This window comes from Somniosus microcephalus, chromosome 23 (genome assembly GCF_052327205.1).
Source record: "Somniosus microcephalus isolate GS21.2 chromosome 23, FLI_Smic_1.0, whole genome shotgun sequence".
In the NCBI taxonomy this organism is placed as follows: domain Eukaryota; kingdom Metazoa; phylum Chordata; class Chondrichthyes; order Squaliformes; family Somniosidae; genus Somniosus; species Somniosus microcephalus.
Genome location: NC_141009.1, coordinates 27,705,353 through 27,722,461, shown reverse-complemented (window position 1 = coordinate 27,722,461; position 17,109 = coordinate 27,705,353). Strand labels below are relative to the sequence as shown.

Sequence of the window (17,109 nt, the reverse complement as noted above, 5' to 3'; positions counted from 1 at the left end):
ATTGGTCGACCTCGGTCACTCTGTCGCTAATGAGCGGATAATGAGATGTTAATGAGCGGAATGTTGAAGGTTTTTCGGATACCGCGGGCGCGATTTTAGCCTGGCCGAAACGTAAATACGCTTAAAACCGTCTCGGAAGCACAAGCTTTCTTTGGAGGCAGCGCGCGCGTAGGTACGCCCTGTAACTTTCGAGTGCATAGCCCGCCAGACGCACACGCGATGACAGAAGGACAGATGTACCGATTTATATATATAGATTGTTGAATATCAGGCCACTTGCCTCGCCAGCAGTGACCGTAAGGTAAGTCCCGGGAGGCAGGTTGGATCAGCAGTGGCGGAGGAGGGTTGATTACGAGGACTGTGAAGTTGAGGGGAGCACTCCTGCTTCTCCTTGGCTCCACAGGAATGTATTTTTAGTTTAAAGGTACCTGTCGTTGGGCGGCGGCTCAGACTGCAGCGTCTGAAGATTCTCGAATGGAGCAGGCCCGGCACCTGCTCCGCTCAAACCCAACCAATCTCTGCAAGGGAGCCAGAACGGGCATTAGCCTCCTCTTTTCCATATGTAAGGGACCTGTTGTGAGCGGCCGCCTGCAAAGCCGCCTTTATCAGTATGGTGGCGTTTGGAATGCGGGTGCAGGTCATGCATGGGCCGTTGCGCCCCGTTCGTTTTGACCCTGTTTTCCACCAGGAAACCCAAGCGTGACGAGGAGCAATATCTACCCAATTATCTATTCCGATAAACTCAGTTCATGCATAGTGGACTGTTCAGCAGGGCAGCTGCTCACCCTGCTGGGTGGAGCTGTAACTGCTTCCGGAATGTTCAGTCCAGCATGACCATTTTTTTTCTTCTTCTCGGGATTCTTATTCTGACTACATTATAACCTACATTGCCTGAGTGCGCGGCGGTGGCAAGAACCTCGCCTGCTGCAGGCACCTATTGGAAAACCAGGGCAACCCGGCACGATTCCCTAATTTTGTGCTGATGGCGGGTGAAGGCGCTCAACGCCAAACGTGTACTTGGACATGTACCCACTACATTGCCTTACTTCATTTATGTGCAGAGTGTATTGCCTGGTACAGTTCTGTACTGCATTTATATCCATATGCATTGAGTAATGCGCTGTAAAGTGAATTTGTAGCATGTAAACCTGCATTTGAATACACATTTGCGTTCTCTCTGTATTGATCTAGATAAATAATATTTGCATTTATACAGCAGCATAATATGCCAAAATGTTTCAATTAATTATTTTTGATGTACAGTGGCTGTTACGTATGATGCCTGCACAGGGAATCCTTGAATGTGTTGCTACCTTCCAAATCCATGTCCATCTTTCCCGTAATTCAGTGTTTTTAACCTCTCCAATCAGGTTTCTGCACCTGCCATAGTGCTGAAACGGCCTTAGTCAAAGTCATTCACGACATACGATAGCAAAATACTGCAGATGCTGGAAATCTGAAATAACAACAGAAAATGCTGGAAAAACTCAGCAGGCCAGGCAACATCCGTGGAGAGAAAATAGAGTCAACATTAACGACATCTTCTGTGACTGTGACCGTGGTGCACTATCCTTCCTCAGCCTTCTTGATTTCACGGCAGCCTTTGACACATCATTCCCCCTCCAATGCCTCTTTGTTTTCCGGCTGAGTTAGACTACCCTCACTTGGTTCCACTCTTATCCATTCAATCACAGTCATCCTCATGTTCAACTCCTTTCATATCCTGTCCACCACAAAGACTGCCTACTTCCAACTCTGTAACATCGCTTGCCCCCCCCCCCCACCCCAAAATCAGTCCATCTGCTGCTGAACCCCTCACCTATGCCTTTGTCACCTCCAGACTTGAATCACCTTCTTCTAATAATTTGCCAAATTGCACCTATTGAACCACCAACATTAAACTGTTACCACCCTGTTAAACATGTGGAAAAATGCAACCTAACAACACTTTTAAACTAAGTTAGACAGCCAATAGATTATTAACCCCATGGGGGTAGATTTTAACTTTCACCACCGGGTGGAATCAACGGAAAAGAGAATTGAGCGGGGTGTATAACAGGCGGCCAAACCACTACCGCCAGTTTTCTACCCACTGGTGAAAGTTAAAATCTACCCCATAATGTTTTAATTTCAGGCAACCAACCTGTTGTCAAAATATTGCTTTGCTATATTTAGCTTTGTTTTAAATTAATTTTATTGTGAAACTTCCTTCAAATTGAATTAGAGGAGGAAATTAGTCATTTTTTGACACTTTAACAACAAAACAGATCTATAATGAATGCGACTGAATTACATTTAATGTGTGATTCACAATCTTCAACTTAATGTAGGATTCAGGGCCACCTTGCTGTACTGCTACCACCTGAAATGCTAGCTTAATCAAGGTTATTGTGACTAGTTAATTAAAGAAAGTCTTGCATTTATATAGTGCCTTTCATGACCTCTGGCATCCCAAAGCACTTTACAGCCAATGAAGTACTTTTGAAGTGTAGTCACTGTTGTAATAGAGGAAACGCGGTAGCCAATCTGTGCACAGCAAGCTCCCACAAACAGCAATGCGATAATGAGCAGATAATCCTTTTTCAATGATGTTGGTTGAGGGATAAACATTGGCCAGGACATCGGGAGAACTTCCTTGCTCTTCTTTGAATAGTGCTGTGGGATCTTTTACGTCTATCTGAGGGGGCAGACGGGGCCTCGATTTAACGTCTCATCCGAAAGACGGCACCTCCGACAGTGCAGTAACTCCCTCAGCACTGCACTGGAGCGTCAGCCCAGATTTTGTGCTCAAGTCTCTGGAGTGGGGCTTGAACTCACAACCTTCTGACTCGGAGAAGAGAATGCTACCAACTGAGCCATGGCTGACACCATATAAAATTAATAAAACCTGCCAAATGATCTAATCTTTCTGTTGTTATAAATGTATTGTCATCCCCTAAGTTGTGGTCATTTCCATCCCATCCTGTGTGTCTCTGGTCTTACTCAGAATCAATCTGAGCTGTTCTTGTTGTGATGATCCGTGTCTTTTAGTGCTTGACTGTTTTACTTCCAAGAATTGAGTTCAATTAATTTGGCTACAATGCTCTTGTGTTGCTTTTGGAGGAAATCCGGCCACATCTGATAGCCTTCTTACCAACCCTTTCTCATCATATTACCAATACAGTGGCCATCACATGTATTGTAGACCGAGAACCTGTCGGCCTCCCAGTGCTTTGATCGGTCACATGTATTCTCTAACGATGTATTGATCAATTTTAATTTTGTACTTTTCCTGCTTCTATGCAGTCTAATTTGGAAAGTATGCCAATTTGAACGTTCCCAGCAGCAACATGGCTCCATTTGCTGCTCTGCTTTAGTGAACATCAACACAGCATTAATTCAATCAATTAAGTTCATCAGTCAAGGTTACTTAATGTGCTGACAGCAGTTATGGGCATCTGAGGGGAAAACGGCACAACTGTTTCATGGTGAATAGTAACAGCACATGGTTTACTGCGATCTACTTCATGCTGTGCAAACCTCTTCTTTGGGAGGAGCCATTCCTATTCCAGATGTCTGCAGGTCACCTTGCAGCAAATGGTACAAACTCTCTTGTGAAGCAGAGGTGGTGAAGGCAGATCTCCTCTGACATGTCCAGGCGCCTGTGCCTCTCAAAGCAGTGTCATTGCACCTGCATTTATTGGGCTCTCAAATCCCTCTTCTTTGTCTCAATCTTACTTTGTGATGGAACCCCCAATGAAATACCCATTGTTATTGGTGTGTATGGTACAATTTCAATGGCAGCAGCAATGAAGAATAATGAAAGTACTGGCAAGAAAAAAAAACAAAAATGCAAAGATGACGCAGAAAAACCAATAAATGCATCCAACAAAATAAAATATTTTTAAAAATTCCAACAATTGAAAATTGTAATCTATCTTTAAGAAGCCTACTTAAGCAGCTCAGTTCCCAAGACAACCGATACACTCTGTTTAATGATATGATCAGCACACTGTTACCATCTTAAGCAGGCCTACACATGCTGGTAGTGAAGTCTTGATCTTTCTGTCAAAATACCACTCCAGAAAATGCAGCCTGGAGTGATTTGGTTTGTGCACCCAAGTTTCCGCTGCTATAGAGATGCCACATGCCACTAGTGGGACCTCAGAAAATTGGGGCGCCAATATTTTCTCAATGTTTGCCCATATTACTATATTTAGATTACGGTTCACTTTATCCTGTATATAATATGTGACAAGTTTTCTTTGCAATGTTTCTTTTGTTTACAGGGCAGCTATCAAGCCAGTGGTGATTCTTTTGCCGGTTTTGGGTCTGACCTGGTTTTGTGGGGTCTTGGTCCACCTCAATATTGTTCTTGCATATATCTTTGTTGTGCTTAATTCCTTCCAGGTAAGTGTGCACAATTTCCTTTGTACGTACTTAAATATATACTCCATTCATCCAGAAAGTTTGAGATGAAGTCAAGCTATATTTCATTTATCCTATAAGAATGAAGTATTGTGTTAGGAATCTTTAAATTAATTTCATAGCTTAGTCATGGCCATTGGTGATTAACTGCCTGATTTGTTTAGAGTCACTTTGTGCTAAAATTGTGTTTTGGATCCCAAAATAGAAAGAAAGGACAAACTTCTTTTATTTATATAGCGCCTTTCATGACCTCAGGATGTCCCAAAGGGCTTTATAACCAATGAAGTACTTTTGAAGTGTAGTCACTGTTGTAGTAAATGCAGCAGCTAATTTATGCACAGCATTCATATAAATGACAAGATCATCTGTTTTGGGGTTTGGTTGAGCGATAAATATTGACCAGGACACCAGGAGAACGCTCCTGCTCTTATTCGAAAAGTGCTGTGGGATCTTTTATGCCCACCTGAGAGGCAATGCTCCCTGTAAGTTTTGCGGGGCTTTTGCATTGAAAAGCCAGCTGCACGGGTTCCCTGGAGCGCTGCGCAGCCGCACAGCTTAAAGGGAACATTGCTGAGAGGGCACACGGGGTTAACATCTCATTCGAAAGACGGCACCTCCGACAGTTCAGCACTCCCTCATTACTGCACTGAGGTGCCAGTCTAGATGATGTGTTTGTCTCTGGCGTGGCACTTGAACCCACGACCTTCTGACTCAGAGGCAAGAGAACTACTACAGAGCCACGGCTGACACAAATGACCCAATTAGTGCTACTTTTGGTTTATTTGTGAAAACCCAACTTGTCTAGATTATGGATCATTTTGGAAAGTCCATTTCAAACAATATACTGCAGTAAACTGTTAACCAAAATCCATTACTTACCTAGCACTTAATTTAGTTCAAGCCACTAGAAAACCTGACATAGATTGTACACAACATGTTTTAACATTGATATCTCATCTTTGATTTGTAGCTTGCATATGCATGATATATAACTGTAAAAGCTTCTATAGATATGTGAAGAGAAAAAGATTGGTGAAGTCAAGCGTAGGTCCCTTGCAGTCAGAATCAGGGGAATTTATAATGGGGAACAAAGAAATGGCAGATCAATTAAATACATATATTTTGGTTCTATCTTCACAAAGGAGGACACAAATAACCTTCCAGAGATGTCGGGGAACATAGGGTCTAATGAGAGGGAGGAACTGAATGAAATCAGTATTTGTAGGGAAATGGTGTTAGGAAAATTGATGGGATTGAAGGCCGATAAATCCCCAGGGCCTGATAATTTACATCCTAGGGTACTTAAGGAAGTGGCCCTAGAAATAGTAGATGCATTGCTGGTCATCTTCCAAAATTCTATAGATTCTGGAATAGTTCCCATGGATTGGAGGGTAGCTAATGTTACCCCACTATTTAAAAAAGGTGGTCGAGAGAAAACGGGGAATTATAGACCGGTAAGCCTGACATCGGTAGTTGGGAAAATGCTAGAGTCCATTATAAAAGATGTAATAGCAGAGCACTTGGAAAACAGTGACAGGATCGGACAAAGTCAACATAGATTTACAAAAGGTAAATCACGCTTGACTAATCTACTGGAATTTTTTGAGGATGTAACTGGTAAAATAGATAAGGGAGAACCAGTGGATGTGGTGTATTTGGACTTTCAGAAGGCTTTCGATAAGGTCCCGCATAAGAGATTAGCGTGTAAAGTTAAGGCACATGGGATTGGGGGCAAGGTACTGACTTGGATAAAGAACTGGTTGGCAGACAGGAAGCAAAGAGTTGGAATAAACTGATCTTTTTCCGAGTGGCAGGCAGTGACTAGTGGGGCACTGCAGGGATCGGTGCTAGGACCCCAGCTATTCACAATATATATTAATGATCTAGACGAGGGAACTAGATGTAATATCTCCAAGTTTGCAGACGACACAAAGCTGGGTGGGTGTGTGTACTGTGAGGAGGATGCAGAGAAACTCCAGTATGATTTAGACAGGTTGGGTGATTGGGCAGATGCATGGCAGATGCAGTATAATGTGGATAAATGCGAGGTTATCCACTTTGGTGGCAAAAACAGGAAGGCAGATTATTATCTGAACGGCAATAGATTGGGAGAAGGGGAAGTGCAACGAGATGTCCTTGTGCCTTGTGCAACGAGGTGTCCTTGTGCACCAGTCGCTGAAGGTAAGCATGCAGGTGCAGCAGGCGGTTAAGAAGGCAAATGGTATGTTGGCCTTCATAGCGAGAGGATTTGAGTACAGGAGCAAGGATGTCTTGCTGCAGTTGTACAGGGCCTTGGTGAGACCACACCTTGAGTATTGTGTGCGGTTTTGGTCACCTTATCTGAGGAAGGATGTTCTTGCCATGGAGGGAGTGCAGCGAAGATTCACCAGACTGATACCTGGGATGGCAGGAATGACGTATGAAGAGAGATTGGGTCGATTAGGCTTATATTTGCTAGAGTTTAGAAGAATGTGAGGGGATCTCATTGAAACTTATAAAATTCTAACAGGACTAGACAGACTAGATGCAGGAAGGATGTTCCCGATGGCGGGGGAGTCCAGAACCAGGGGTCACAGTCTAAGGATAAGGGGTAAGCCATTTAGGACTGAGATGAGGAGGAATTTCTTCACCCAGAGAGTGGTGAACTTGTGGAATTCTCTACCACAGAAGGCAGTTGAGGCCAACTTATTAAATATATTCAAGAAGGAGTTAGATATATTTCTTAAGGCTAACGGGATCAAGGGATATGGGGAGAAGGCAGGGACAGGGTACTGAATTTGGATGATCAGCCATGATCTCATTGAATGGTGGAACAGGCTCGAGGGTCGAATGGCCTACTCCTGCTCCTATCTTCTATGTTTCTATAACTTTTAAATGTATTTTTATCCTTTTAAGAAATTATACAAATTGGTGCTTGATACAGTGTTGAATTTCAAACAATACAACAATCACTGTTTGAATTAACTTGTAGTAGCTGAAAATTCATTAAAATCTAGAACCAAATAGGCCTCTAAATTACAAGACTCTTGGCATGAACTCTCACTTGACAAGAGGGTAATTGGGTAATCGGACGTAGAGGTCCACGCACCCAATTTGCAGCAACTGATCTAACCACTGTTGACTTGAATGGTCGAAAAATCAGGAGCACCATAAATCAGTTGTGCTGACCTCCGCTCCTGATTCTCCAATCTACGCTCCTGCCAAGCGAGGGTCCGTACCAGAGTCTGGTCATTTTGGGGCTATATATACCTCGGAGCTATAAAACAGCATCATCACATCTTTAATCTTTGTTAAAGGGTAAAATTAAGTTTTAAAATTTGTTGTGTTGCCAGCTTGAAATATGAATCCAGCTTTCCAGTGCAACACGCAAGGCTGTCTGATCTTAGTGCTGCTATGGCTACACTCCGTCGAACACTCAAAATGATACAGTGCTTTGACGGGACTGCAGGAGCCCTTGTCCTGAGAAGTGAGGAATTATAACTTTACAGAATTCATGTCCTTTTTGACCTTCTTAAACAAAGTTACGCACTTACCTATAATTTGTCCTTTTCCTAGTGCAAGTGTACTTTTTCATTCATTCATTGTTTTGATGCTGTTTGAATCTTATTATGTGATGAGAAAGAGTTAACTTTTTTTAAAGCAATACTAACACATATAATTGGTTACGTAAATCAATTACAAAAGTCTATCCAATGCAGTAGATGTCCAATCCTCAAGACAAATTTCTAGTATTTCCTGTATTGGAATACATTTTACAAGCTAATTAATTCCCAGAAGAATGACAGCACGAAAGCAATTACCTCACTGTTACAAAATACAGTGATTAATAGGACAGATGAGATGCTGGTAAGTGTACCACGGATTACATAAAACGCTTAAAACTCATGAATTTACCTTATCTAGAATTTTTTTGATAAGTAGTTAAAGTAACTAAATAAGTAGTCTGACAGAATGTTAATAATCACAAAATATTTGGAAAATTGTCTTTTTCATAAATCTTTCAATTCAGTACCCATAAAAATCTACTACAGTATAGTAATAAATCACTTCGCTTCTCATACTGATAACATTTTAACTCCAGCTTGAATGCTTCCTCCAGTTAAGATATGTCAATCCATTAGAGGGTACAATATTTTTTTTAGAAAACTTAAGTCAATCTCTTGAAGTAGTTTCTCTCACCTCAGTAGGGCAATGCACCGCTTTAAAAAAAAAATGAAACATGTAATTTTGATTAACTTTAGTATCCTTTCCTTTCTTGCTTTTGTTGATTTTAGAACCGTTCTTTATTTAAAGAGTGAATGATGACTACATGACATCATTGACCGATAATTTGTTGGAGGAGTTCCTGTGCCCAGCAGTTTGAGGAACTGAATTAACATGCATAATTTAAATGACAAGATCTGTGAAGCATCCTGAGTTAATGACTGTATTTTCCACTTGACAGCACTGGGCTCAGTAACTCCTCCATGGCCTACTCTTTAGATGGCATTCACTTTCTTTAACAGTGACATCTGTCATGTGGGTGGAGAAAGTGTAATATAACGCAGAAGTTAAAATTTTCAAATAAATTTACTGCTAAATGTTAATGAGGAAGTCCATTACTATGTTGTATTTCTTAGCTGTTTCACATTGCACAAACCTACTTCACATACTGGTGCTAAAAATTTCAATTAAAAAAAAAAAGTTGCTGTTTTAATGGCGTGAGCTAGCACTTTAGTAGCAGGATAATCTTCAGAATATATCTTTAAAATTTAGTTTGATTGTTGTAAGTACAGTAAAGGTAATTTTAAAAGTCTAATTGATGGGAAAATCATGGGCAAAGTGCACCTGAATACCAATATGTCCTTTCTGTGATCTAGGCACCTCCATTCCTGGATGTGGACATGTAAAATTAACTGTGGTATGACAAAGCAAGTATTGCTTTGCTGGTGTGAATTTAGTACTCGGGGAAAGCATTAAAAAACTCTTGAACTTGGGCACTTGTAGTTCCAGAGCAGCCTCCCTGTTCTTTAAATTGAGAATCAAATGTTACTTTGCCAAACAGGCTTGCTGCTTCTTGTCATAGTCCAAAAAAAGGAGATATGTTGGTCTATTAAACATCCCCTGCCAACAAACTAATGACTGTCTAGAGAAAATAGCACTGTCTCTCCTTACAGCTGCCTTTGAAATAAGGCAAACTAGTGAAGTATTTTTTCTCATCTCCTAGACTGGTTAAAGGCACTCAGAAAACGTAAGTCACTGATTATTTTAAGTAGAGGGTTTAATTATGAACTAGAGGGAATTACCACAACATTGTCACACTCTCGTGCAGGCTTTGATTGACCTTCACAAATAGAATTGTGAGCAAGCTGTCATATATGGTGCGTTGGCATTGACTGTGAATTAAAGTTTTGTACACAGTTTAGCCATAGTTGTGACCACTAATATGAGCCATGCACAAATGAATGATATGCAAGCAAGGGTTCATCTTTCAGTTCATTGTGTGTTTATTTATAAAACAGTACATTACATAGCTGTTACAAGCATTACTGTCAATGCAGTCGCACACCCATTTACTTCTCAAATTCCGAATATTGAAAGAAAGATAAACTTGCATTTATATAGCACCTTTCATGTCCTCAGGATGTCCCAAAGTGTTTCACAGCCAATGAATTAGTTTTGAAGTGTAGTCACTGTTGTTCTGTCGGTAAACCGAGCAGATAATTGATGCACAGCAAGGTGCTACAAATGGCAATGAGCTAACTGACGGTGTGTCTGTTTTGGCGGCGTGGATTGAGGGATAACCGTTGGTCAGGACAAATTATAGCTTTTTCATTGTAATAGTAAAAATAATCAAGCCTCTTCTCAGATGTGCACAGTTTGCATTAGACTTTCCCCCAGGCCTAGGTTGCCTAATGTCCAAGGGTGATGGGAGAAAGTTCAGCATGACGTAAACCCACTCCTTGGTATTCTGTTACGTTGTGTTGTAAATTTGCAGTGCCGCTGCATGCTGGGCACTCGGTTGGTCTAAAAATCATCACTCGATCAGATGGTTTACCAGATGAATCACTGGCAGACGTGGGAGTAGCCAAGCAAATTATTGAACCACTCGTGCATTGAAATGCCCAAGAAATTTAAAAAATCAGTCCTAGATGTTGAGAAGCAATTTCTTGACTTCTTTGTGCTCTTCTGGAATAACCTGCAACCTAGTGCAGTGGGCCCAAGGCTGATAATATTTAAAAAAATGAAAACAGTATCAATTTGTTACAGGAGGTTATAAAGAGATAAAACTGAAATCCAGAGCAAGATGATGTATTGAGTTCAGGTTTTGAAGGATGGACACTTGGAGCATACAGTAACAACAGATGGGGTCCCGTTTCATTACTAGTTCAACAGATGTTCAAGTGCCTTAGTAAAAATCTGCCTATTACTCTGAAGAAGAGCAGCTGTTTGGCGGATCTATCCTTTATGCAGGTATTAAGAACTGACCGAGTCTTTAGCTGTCCTCTGTGCAGTATATTCCTTGTTTATGATCCTAGTGATGTATAGGTGATGCGAATGAAGATGAAACGTTAGCTGCCAGTCGGCTCATCTCCATTCTTTGAATGGGAAGCAATTCTCCAACTGTCCTCTTTGTACTTTTCAGCCCAAACCTTATCTGTTGTTGAAATTGAAAAATATTTTACTGCCTCAATTGTTCTTCTTTAGTGCAGGTCACTTAGCTTCTCCTGAGAAAAGAGTTAATGTGACAGAAAGGGCAGAGTAAAACTCATCCTCGGCTGTATCCCTCAGACCAGAAATGTCATTGTGATTATTTTCCATACAGAAGTCGCATCTTCTGTAGATTTTTATGACCTGTAAACTGCATGACTATTGCAGCCTAAAAGTTGCTGCTGTAAAATTTATAGGTGCAGCTTTTTTCCATTAGTGCTACCAAGGCATCATTATGGTAGGTGGAAACTGTTATGATCAGTTAGGGAATATCAAATCTATTTCAGTGAGTTAATATGTTGTCTACTCTAGGGTTATTTAAAATAAGACACAAGTAAAATTCTGATTGTGTTTTATCAATGCAGGACTTTAAGGATGGTCATTTACACAGTCCCTCTTGTCATGACTGTAAAAACTAGTACTCCAAGGCATTAAATTAAAGTAATTTTATGCTGATAGGGTTAGATGAAGTAGAGTGGGAGGAGGCTTGTGTGATACAGCAAAGGCTATGGGCCCCAACAACATCCTGGCTGTCGTGCTGAAGACTTGTGCTCCAGAACTAGCAGTGCCTCCAGCCAAGCTGTTCCAGTACAGCTACAACACTGGCATCTATCCGACAATGTGGAAAACTGCCCGGGTATGTCCTGTCCACAAAAAGCAGGACAAATCCAATCCGGCTAATTACCCAACCATCTTCAGCTGCTTCATCAATGACCTTCCCTCCATCATAAGGTCAGTCTACTCTCAATCATCAGCAAAGAGATGGAAGACGTCATCGACAGTGCTATCAAGCGGCACTTTTTCACCTGCACTCCGATGCTCAGTTTGGGTTCCACCAGAACCACTCAGCTCCAGACCTCATTACAGCCTTGGTCCAAGCATGGAAAAAAGAGCTGAATTCTAGAGGTGAGGTGACAGTAACTGCCCTTGACATCAAGGCAGCATTTGACTGAGTGTGGCATCAGGGAGCCCTAGTAAAACTGAAGTCAATGGAAATCGTTGGAAAACTCTCCACTAGCTGGAGTCATACCTAGCACAAAGGAAGATCGTTGTGGTTGTTGGAGACCATTCATCTCAGCCCCAGGAAATCGCTGCAGGAGTTCCTCAGGGCAGTGTCCTAGGCCCAACCATCTTCAGTTGCTTCATCAATGACCTTCCCTCCATCATAAGGCCAGAAGTGGGGATGTTCGCTGATGACTGCACAGTGTTCAGTTCCATTCACAACTCCTCAGATAATGAAGCAGTTCATGCAGCAAGATGTCACTCAAGCCTGGGCTGTTAAGTGGCAAGTAACATTTGCACCACACAAGTGCCAGGCAATGACTATCTCTAACAAGAGAGAGTCTAACCACTGCCCATTGACATTCAACGGCATTACCATAATCGAATCCCCCACCATCAACATCCTGGGGGTCACCATTGACCAGAAACTTAACTGGACCAGCCACATCAACACTGTGGCAACAAGAGCAGGTCAGAGGCTGGGTATTCTGTGGCGAGTGTCTCACCTCCTGACTCCCCAAAGCCTTTCCACCATCTACAAGGCACAAGTCAGGAGTGTGATGGCCTTCTCTCCACTTGCCTGGATAAGTGCAGCTCCAACAACACACAAGAAGCTCGACACCATCCAGGACAAAGCAGCCCACTTGATTGGCACCCCATCCACCACCTTAAACATTCACTCCCTCCACCACTGGCGTACCGTGGCTGCAGTGTGTACCATCTACAAGAAGCACTGCAGCAACTCGCCAAGGCTTCTTCGGCAGCACTTCCCAAACCCGTGACCGCTACTACCTAGAAGGACAAGGGCAGCAGGCGCATGGGAACACCATCACCTCCAAGTTCCCCTCCAAGTCACAGACAGCAGTTCAAGAAGGCAGCTCACCACCATCTTCTTAAGGGCAATTAGGGATGGGCAATAAATGCTGGCTTTGCCAGTGACGCCCACATCCCAGGAACAAATTTAAAAAAAGCATAAATACCAGCATAGACCTGTTGGGCTGAATGGCCTGTTTCTGTGCTGTATATTCTATGTAATAGAAAAAACAGTCAGCAATTAATAGTAACCAGAATTAACAGATGTAATATTACCCGGCAACCTTGGTTCAACTGTTATCATTTCTGACTTATCTTAATACCGTTGCAGTTTAAATGTTATCTCGGCTTCTTTGAGGAAGTAACATCTCGAGTGGACTGTGGAAAGCATAGTGTGCCTAGACTTCAAAAAGGCACTTGACAAAGTCCCCCATGAAAAGCTGTTAATTAAAGGCAAAGTTTTATCCAATTGCTGAGCAGCAATCAAACAAAGCCAATAGGATGGTGAACTACAGAGGCAAAACAGCAGAATAAAGTTATGAGCAGGTTATGATCAAACTGAAGTACTCTGGTCCTTGAATATTGCATTCAGTTATGGTCACTGAGACACGAAGGATAAATCCAAGACTGGAGGTAGTGCAGAGAAATGCCATGAGACTGATTCCTCGTGTTAGAGGCCTGTGTTATAAGGAAAGACTTGGGGCTAGAAATTCGCTATAGCCAAGAAATGGGCAGTGTTGAGACTAAAAATGGTTATAGCACCACCTGAAAATCATCTAGGATGCACGCAAAATTTGTCCTCACGCCTCATTAAAATGATTGCTGTCATGATTCTCGTCTAAAAACTCAAGCTCATTGGCGTTACACTGAAAAGCTGGACCAATATCGGGGGGCAGTCTAAACGCAAGTAATGATTACCACAGGCTTTTTTCACTACTTAAAGGGAGTTTCATTGATGCTGTAGCACCTCATTCTCAGGATTGTTGGGTGTGCAGCTGCCTCAACAACCATAAGTAGAAGGACAAAAAGAAGTAGTATTTAATTACAAATCCTGATGGCGAATCGCCGCCCCAGTAAGAGAGCCCCGGAGGTTTTCTGATGAAGCTTTGGAGGCATTGGTTTTAGCAATGGAGGGAAGGCGGGCGATCCTGCACCCACCCAGCAACTGGCAGGAGGCCCTCGCCATAAGTCTGCCAGACTATGTAGAGGGAGGTGGCACACCACGTCACGGGCAGCACTGTGCTCCCCAGGACCCACACCCAGTGCAGGAAGAAGTTCAACAAGCTCACACGGGTGGTCCGGGTGAGTGAAGGCTTCAACAAATGTGACATACCACCATCTGTACCACAAACTTCACACACTGCTCAATGCACCACACCCCCAGCACTCGCCCACCAACAATCTCTACCAAGCAACGCTAACACCCACATCTCACTCCTTGCAAACAATGACAGCTATTCAGCGATGGCAGGCACAAAGGTCGTTAGTTATTAGAATTCATTCATGTGATATATATGATGGCCCAGAAATTCGGGTCCCAACACGTGAGTACGGACGGAGTACTCGCGCGTGGACCCGATGGAAGTGCCGGAATCTTGCATGCACTATGCATGCGCGGGAAACCGGCATTTCCGATCCTCTGAACCAAGGGGTTCAGAGGTCGAACGCGTGTGCGCAGGAGTCTGCGCGTGCGCGTTGAACTTCCTTTTTTTTTCCAGGTTTGCCCGTGCGTGAAGGCCTCCACTTTTTACACTTGAAAAAAGCAGACGTAAGGACTTAATTTTAAAAGGTAAGTGGTCTAATAATTAGAATTAGAATTTTTTTTCCACAGATTTATTATTTTTAAAGACTTTACAGTAAGGTAAGTATATTTTTAGCCCCGATTTTTTTATAAAATTATTTTTTTCAAAAATTTAATTTATTGTTTAAAACAGTTATTTATAGTTCATTTAAATAGTGTGATGTTTTTTTAAAATTTTATTTCAAGTTTAAGTACTGTTTTGGGCGCCCGGAGTTTTCATGAGTTTGACAGTTCTTACTGTCAAACTCATGAATGAACTTTTGCATCCTCACGTGAGTATTGGTTGCCCAGTACTCACGTGATCCCAGCTGACGCATCGCACTAAGTACGCCGCTGGGTCACGCAAGCACAGCGCGCCGGGAGCTGAACCGGGCCACAGACAGGAAATCCACGCAGGCCCAGGCTTCAACTGTCGGCGCACTAGGTAAGTGTAGGTCGAGGGCTTGCACCCGCGGGAAGCCCCCGACACGAATTTCTGGGCCGATATGTTTATAGATAAATTTATTAATTGTGTTTGGAATAGTTTATGGTGTCTCTCATTTCGGCTTTGCACCCAGGAGAACGTTGTGATATGGCGTGAGACAGGGACTGTATGATGGGGATGTGGTGAGCTACGGGGATCTGGGGTTTCATTCATGCGAATCAGAGTCTGATGAGCCGGTCACGGACAGCCCGTCCGGAAGGCGGATTGTCTCGCTGCCTCCGCCTTCCCTCCTGTTCCTCTTCCTCATCCTCTTCCTCCTCATCCTCCTCCTCCCCATCCTCCCCTGCCTCGTCATCCTCCTGAGGTGGTTCCGGAATCCCTGCTGGCAAGGACTGCGCCCTCATGCTGGCCAAGTTGTGGAGCATGCAGCAGACCACCACAAAATGGGACACCCGCTCCGGCAAGTACTGGAGGGCTCCTCTCGAGCGGTCAAGGCAGCGGGACCATTGCTCCAGTAGGCCGAAGGTCTGCTCGATGATGTTCCTGGTGGCAGCATGGCTCTCATGAGTGCTGGGCACGAGTGTTGGGGTTGCGGAAGGGAGTCATGAGCCATGTGGAGAGCGGATAGCCCGTGTCTCCGAGGAGCCACTCGCGAGCTTGACGTGGTGGCTGGAAGAGTGCTGGCACACCGGTCTGACGCAGGATGAAGGCATCATGCCTGCTGCCAGGATAGCGGGCATTGACAATGAGAATTCTCTGTGTGCGATCGCACACCAACTGCACATTAAATGAGTGGTAGCCTTTGCGGTTACGGAAGATCCCAGGATTGTTATGCAGTGCCCGCAAAGCCATGTGGATGCAGTTGATGGCGCCCTGCACCATGAGGAAGCCCGCTATCCTGGCAAAGCCACATGCACGTTCGTCCTGCTTCTCTCTGGTGATCGGGAAGCCAATGTAGTCCCTTCTCCTGCTGTAGAGAGCCTCAGTGACTTCCCGGATGCATCGATGGAAGGCGAACTGTGAGATGTTAGCTATGTCTCCTGCTGCAGACTGGAAGGATCAGCTGACGAAGAAATTGAGGGCCGCAGTGACCTTGACTGCCATTGGGAGAGCCGTGGTCGCCCTGGTCTGAGGCTGGAGGTTTAGTTGCTGGAGGTGGCAGAGCCTCCTAATACGCTGCTCCTCGCTTAATTGAAGGTAGGAGAAGTGATGTCGGAAGACCCTAGGAGGGTAAGGCCTCCTGTTGAGAGCCCTGATGTCCATCCCTCCTCCCTCTGTGCACATGTTCCCGTCTTTCTCGCTGCCTCCACTCCCTCCGCCGTAGATCCTGGAGAGTGAGGCCGACTGCCAGTACGGCCCCCATGACTTTTAGCAAGTGTTGTAGCTTGAAGCTTTTCAGAAATAATTATGGAGTTTTGGACTTGCCAGAACACTCCCTGATACCAAAGAACCTTGAAATGACTAAAGAAAACTCTCTTGCAGTAGCAGGAAGTCACACACAGCCACTCAGACTTCAAAACCCTGTCAGGTGCGAGTGATTGATGATGATCCCTTTAAATAGTGTCGCTGGAACCGGCTTCCTGCTGCTGCACGCCACCTCAAGCTGTCGTTATTTTCTCCAGCCAATAAGTTCAATGACTATTACGAAGTTGGCAGATCGGGGGTCAAGTGAGCGTTGCACACTCACTGACGTCACAATCTCCGTGATGGTGAGGTCGTCGGCGATCAAGTTTACCAGCAGCGCTACCGGCAAGACCAATATGGCGTCCAGTGCTGGAACCGGCATCTGGTGGCGGTAGAGCTGCGAACAGCATTTTAGCGCCATCTTGTGGTGCCAACGTGTGGCACAAACTACACAAATTCCCCCGTGGGGCTCTTCAGCTTGGAAAGGAAGCATCTGAGAGGTAATCTTACAACAGTATACAGTGTGGCTAAGGGTATGAAAATGATAGATCCAGAATATCACTTTAAA

At 43.8% G+C, this 17,109-nt stretch overlaps 1 protein-coding gene across 1 annotated transcript in view; it reads left to right on the top strand.

Moving 5' to 3' along the window:
* The window catches only part of adgrd2 (adhesion G protein-coupled receptor D2), a 201,041-nt gene that overhangs the window by 68,647 nt on the left and 115,285 nt on the right, over positions 1–17,109 (top strand). The window contains exon 20 of the mRNA XM_085965664.1: positions 4,269–4,389. Within this exon, the coding sequence (XP_085821790.1) occupies positions 4,269–4,389 (121 nt within the window). The remainder of the gene's footprint in view (positions 1–4,268; positions 4,390–17,109) is intronic.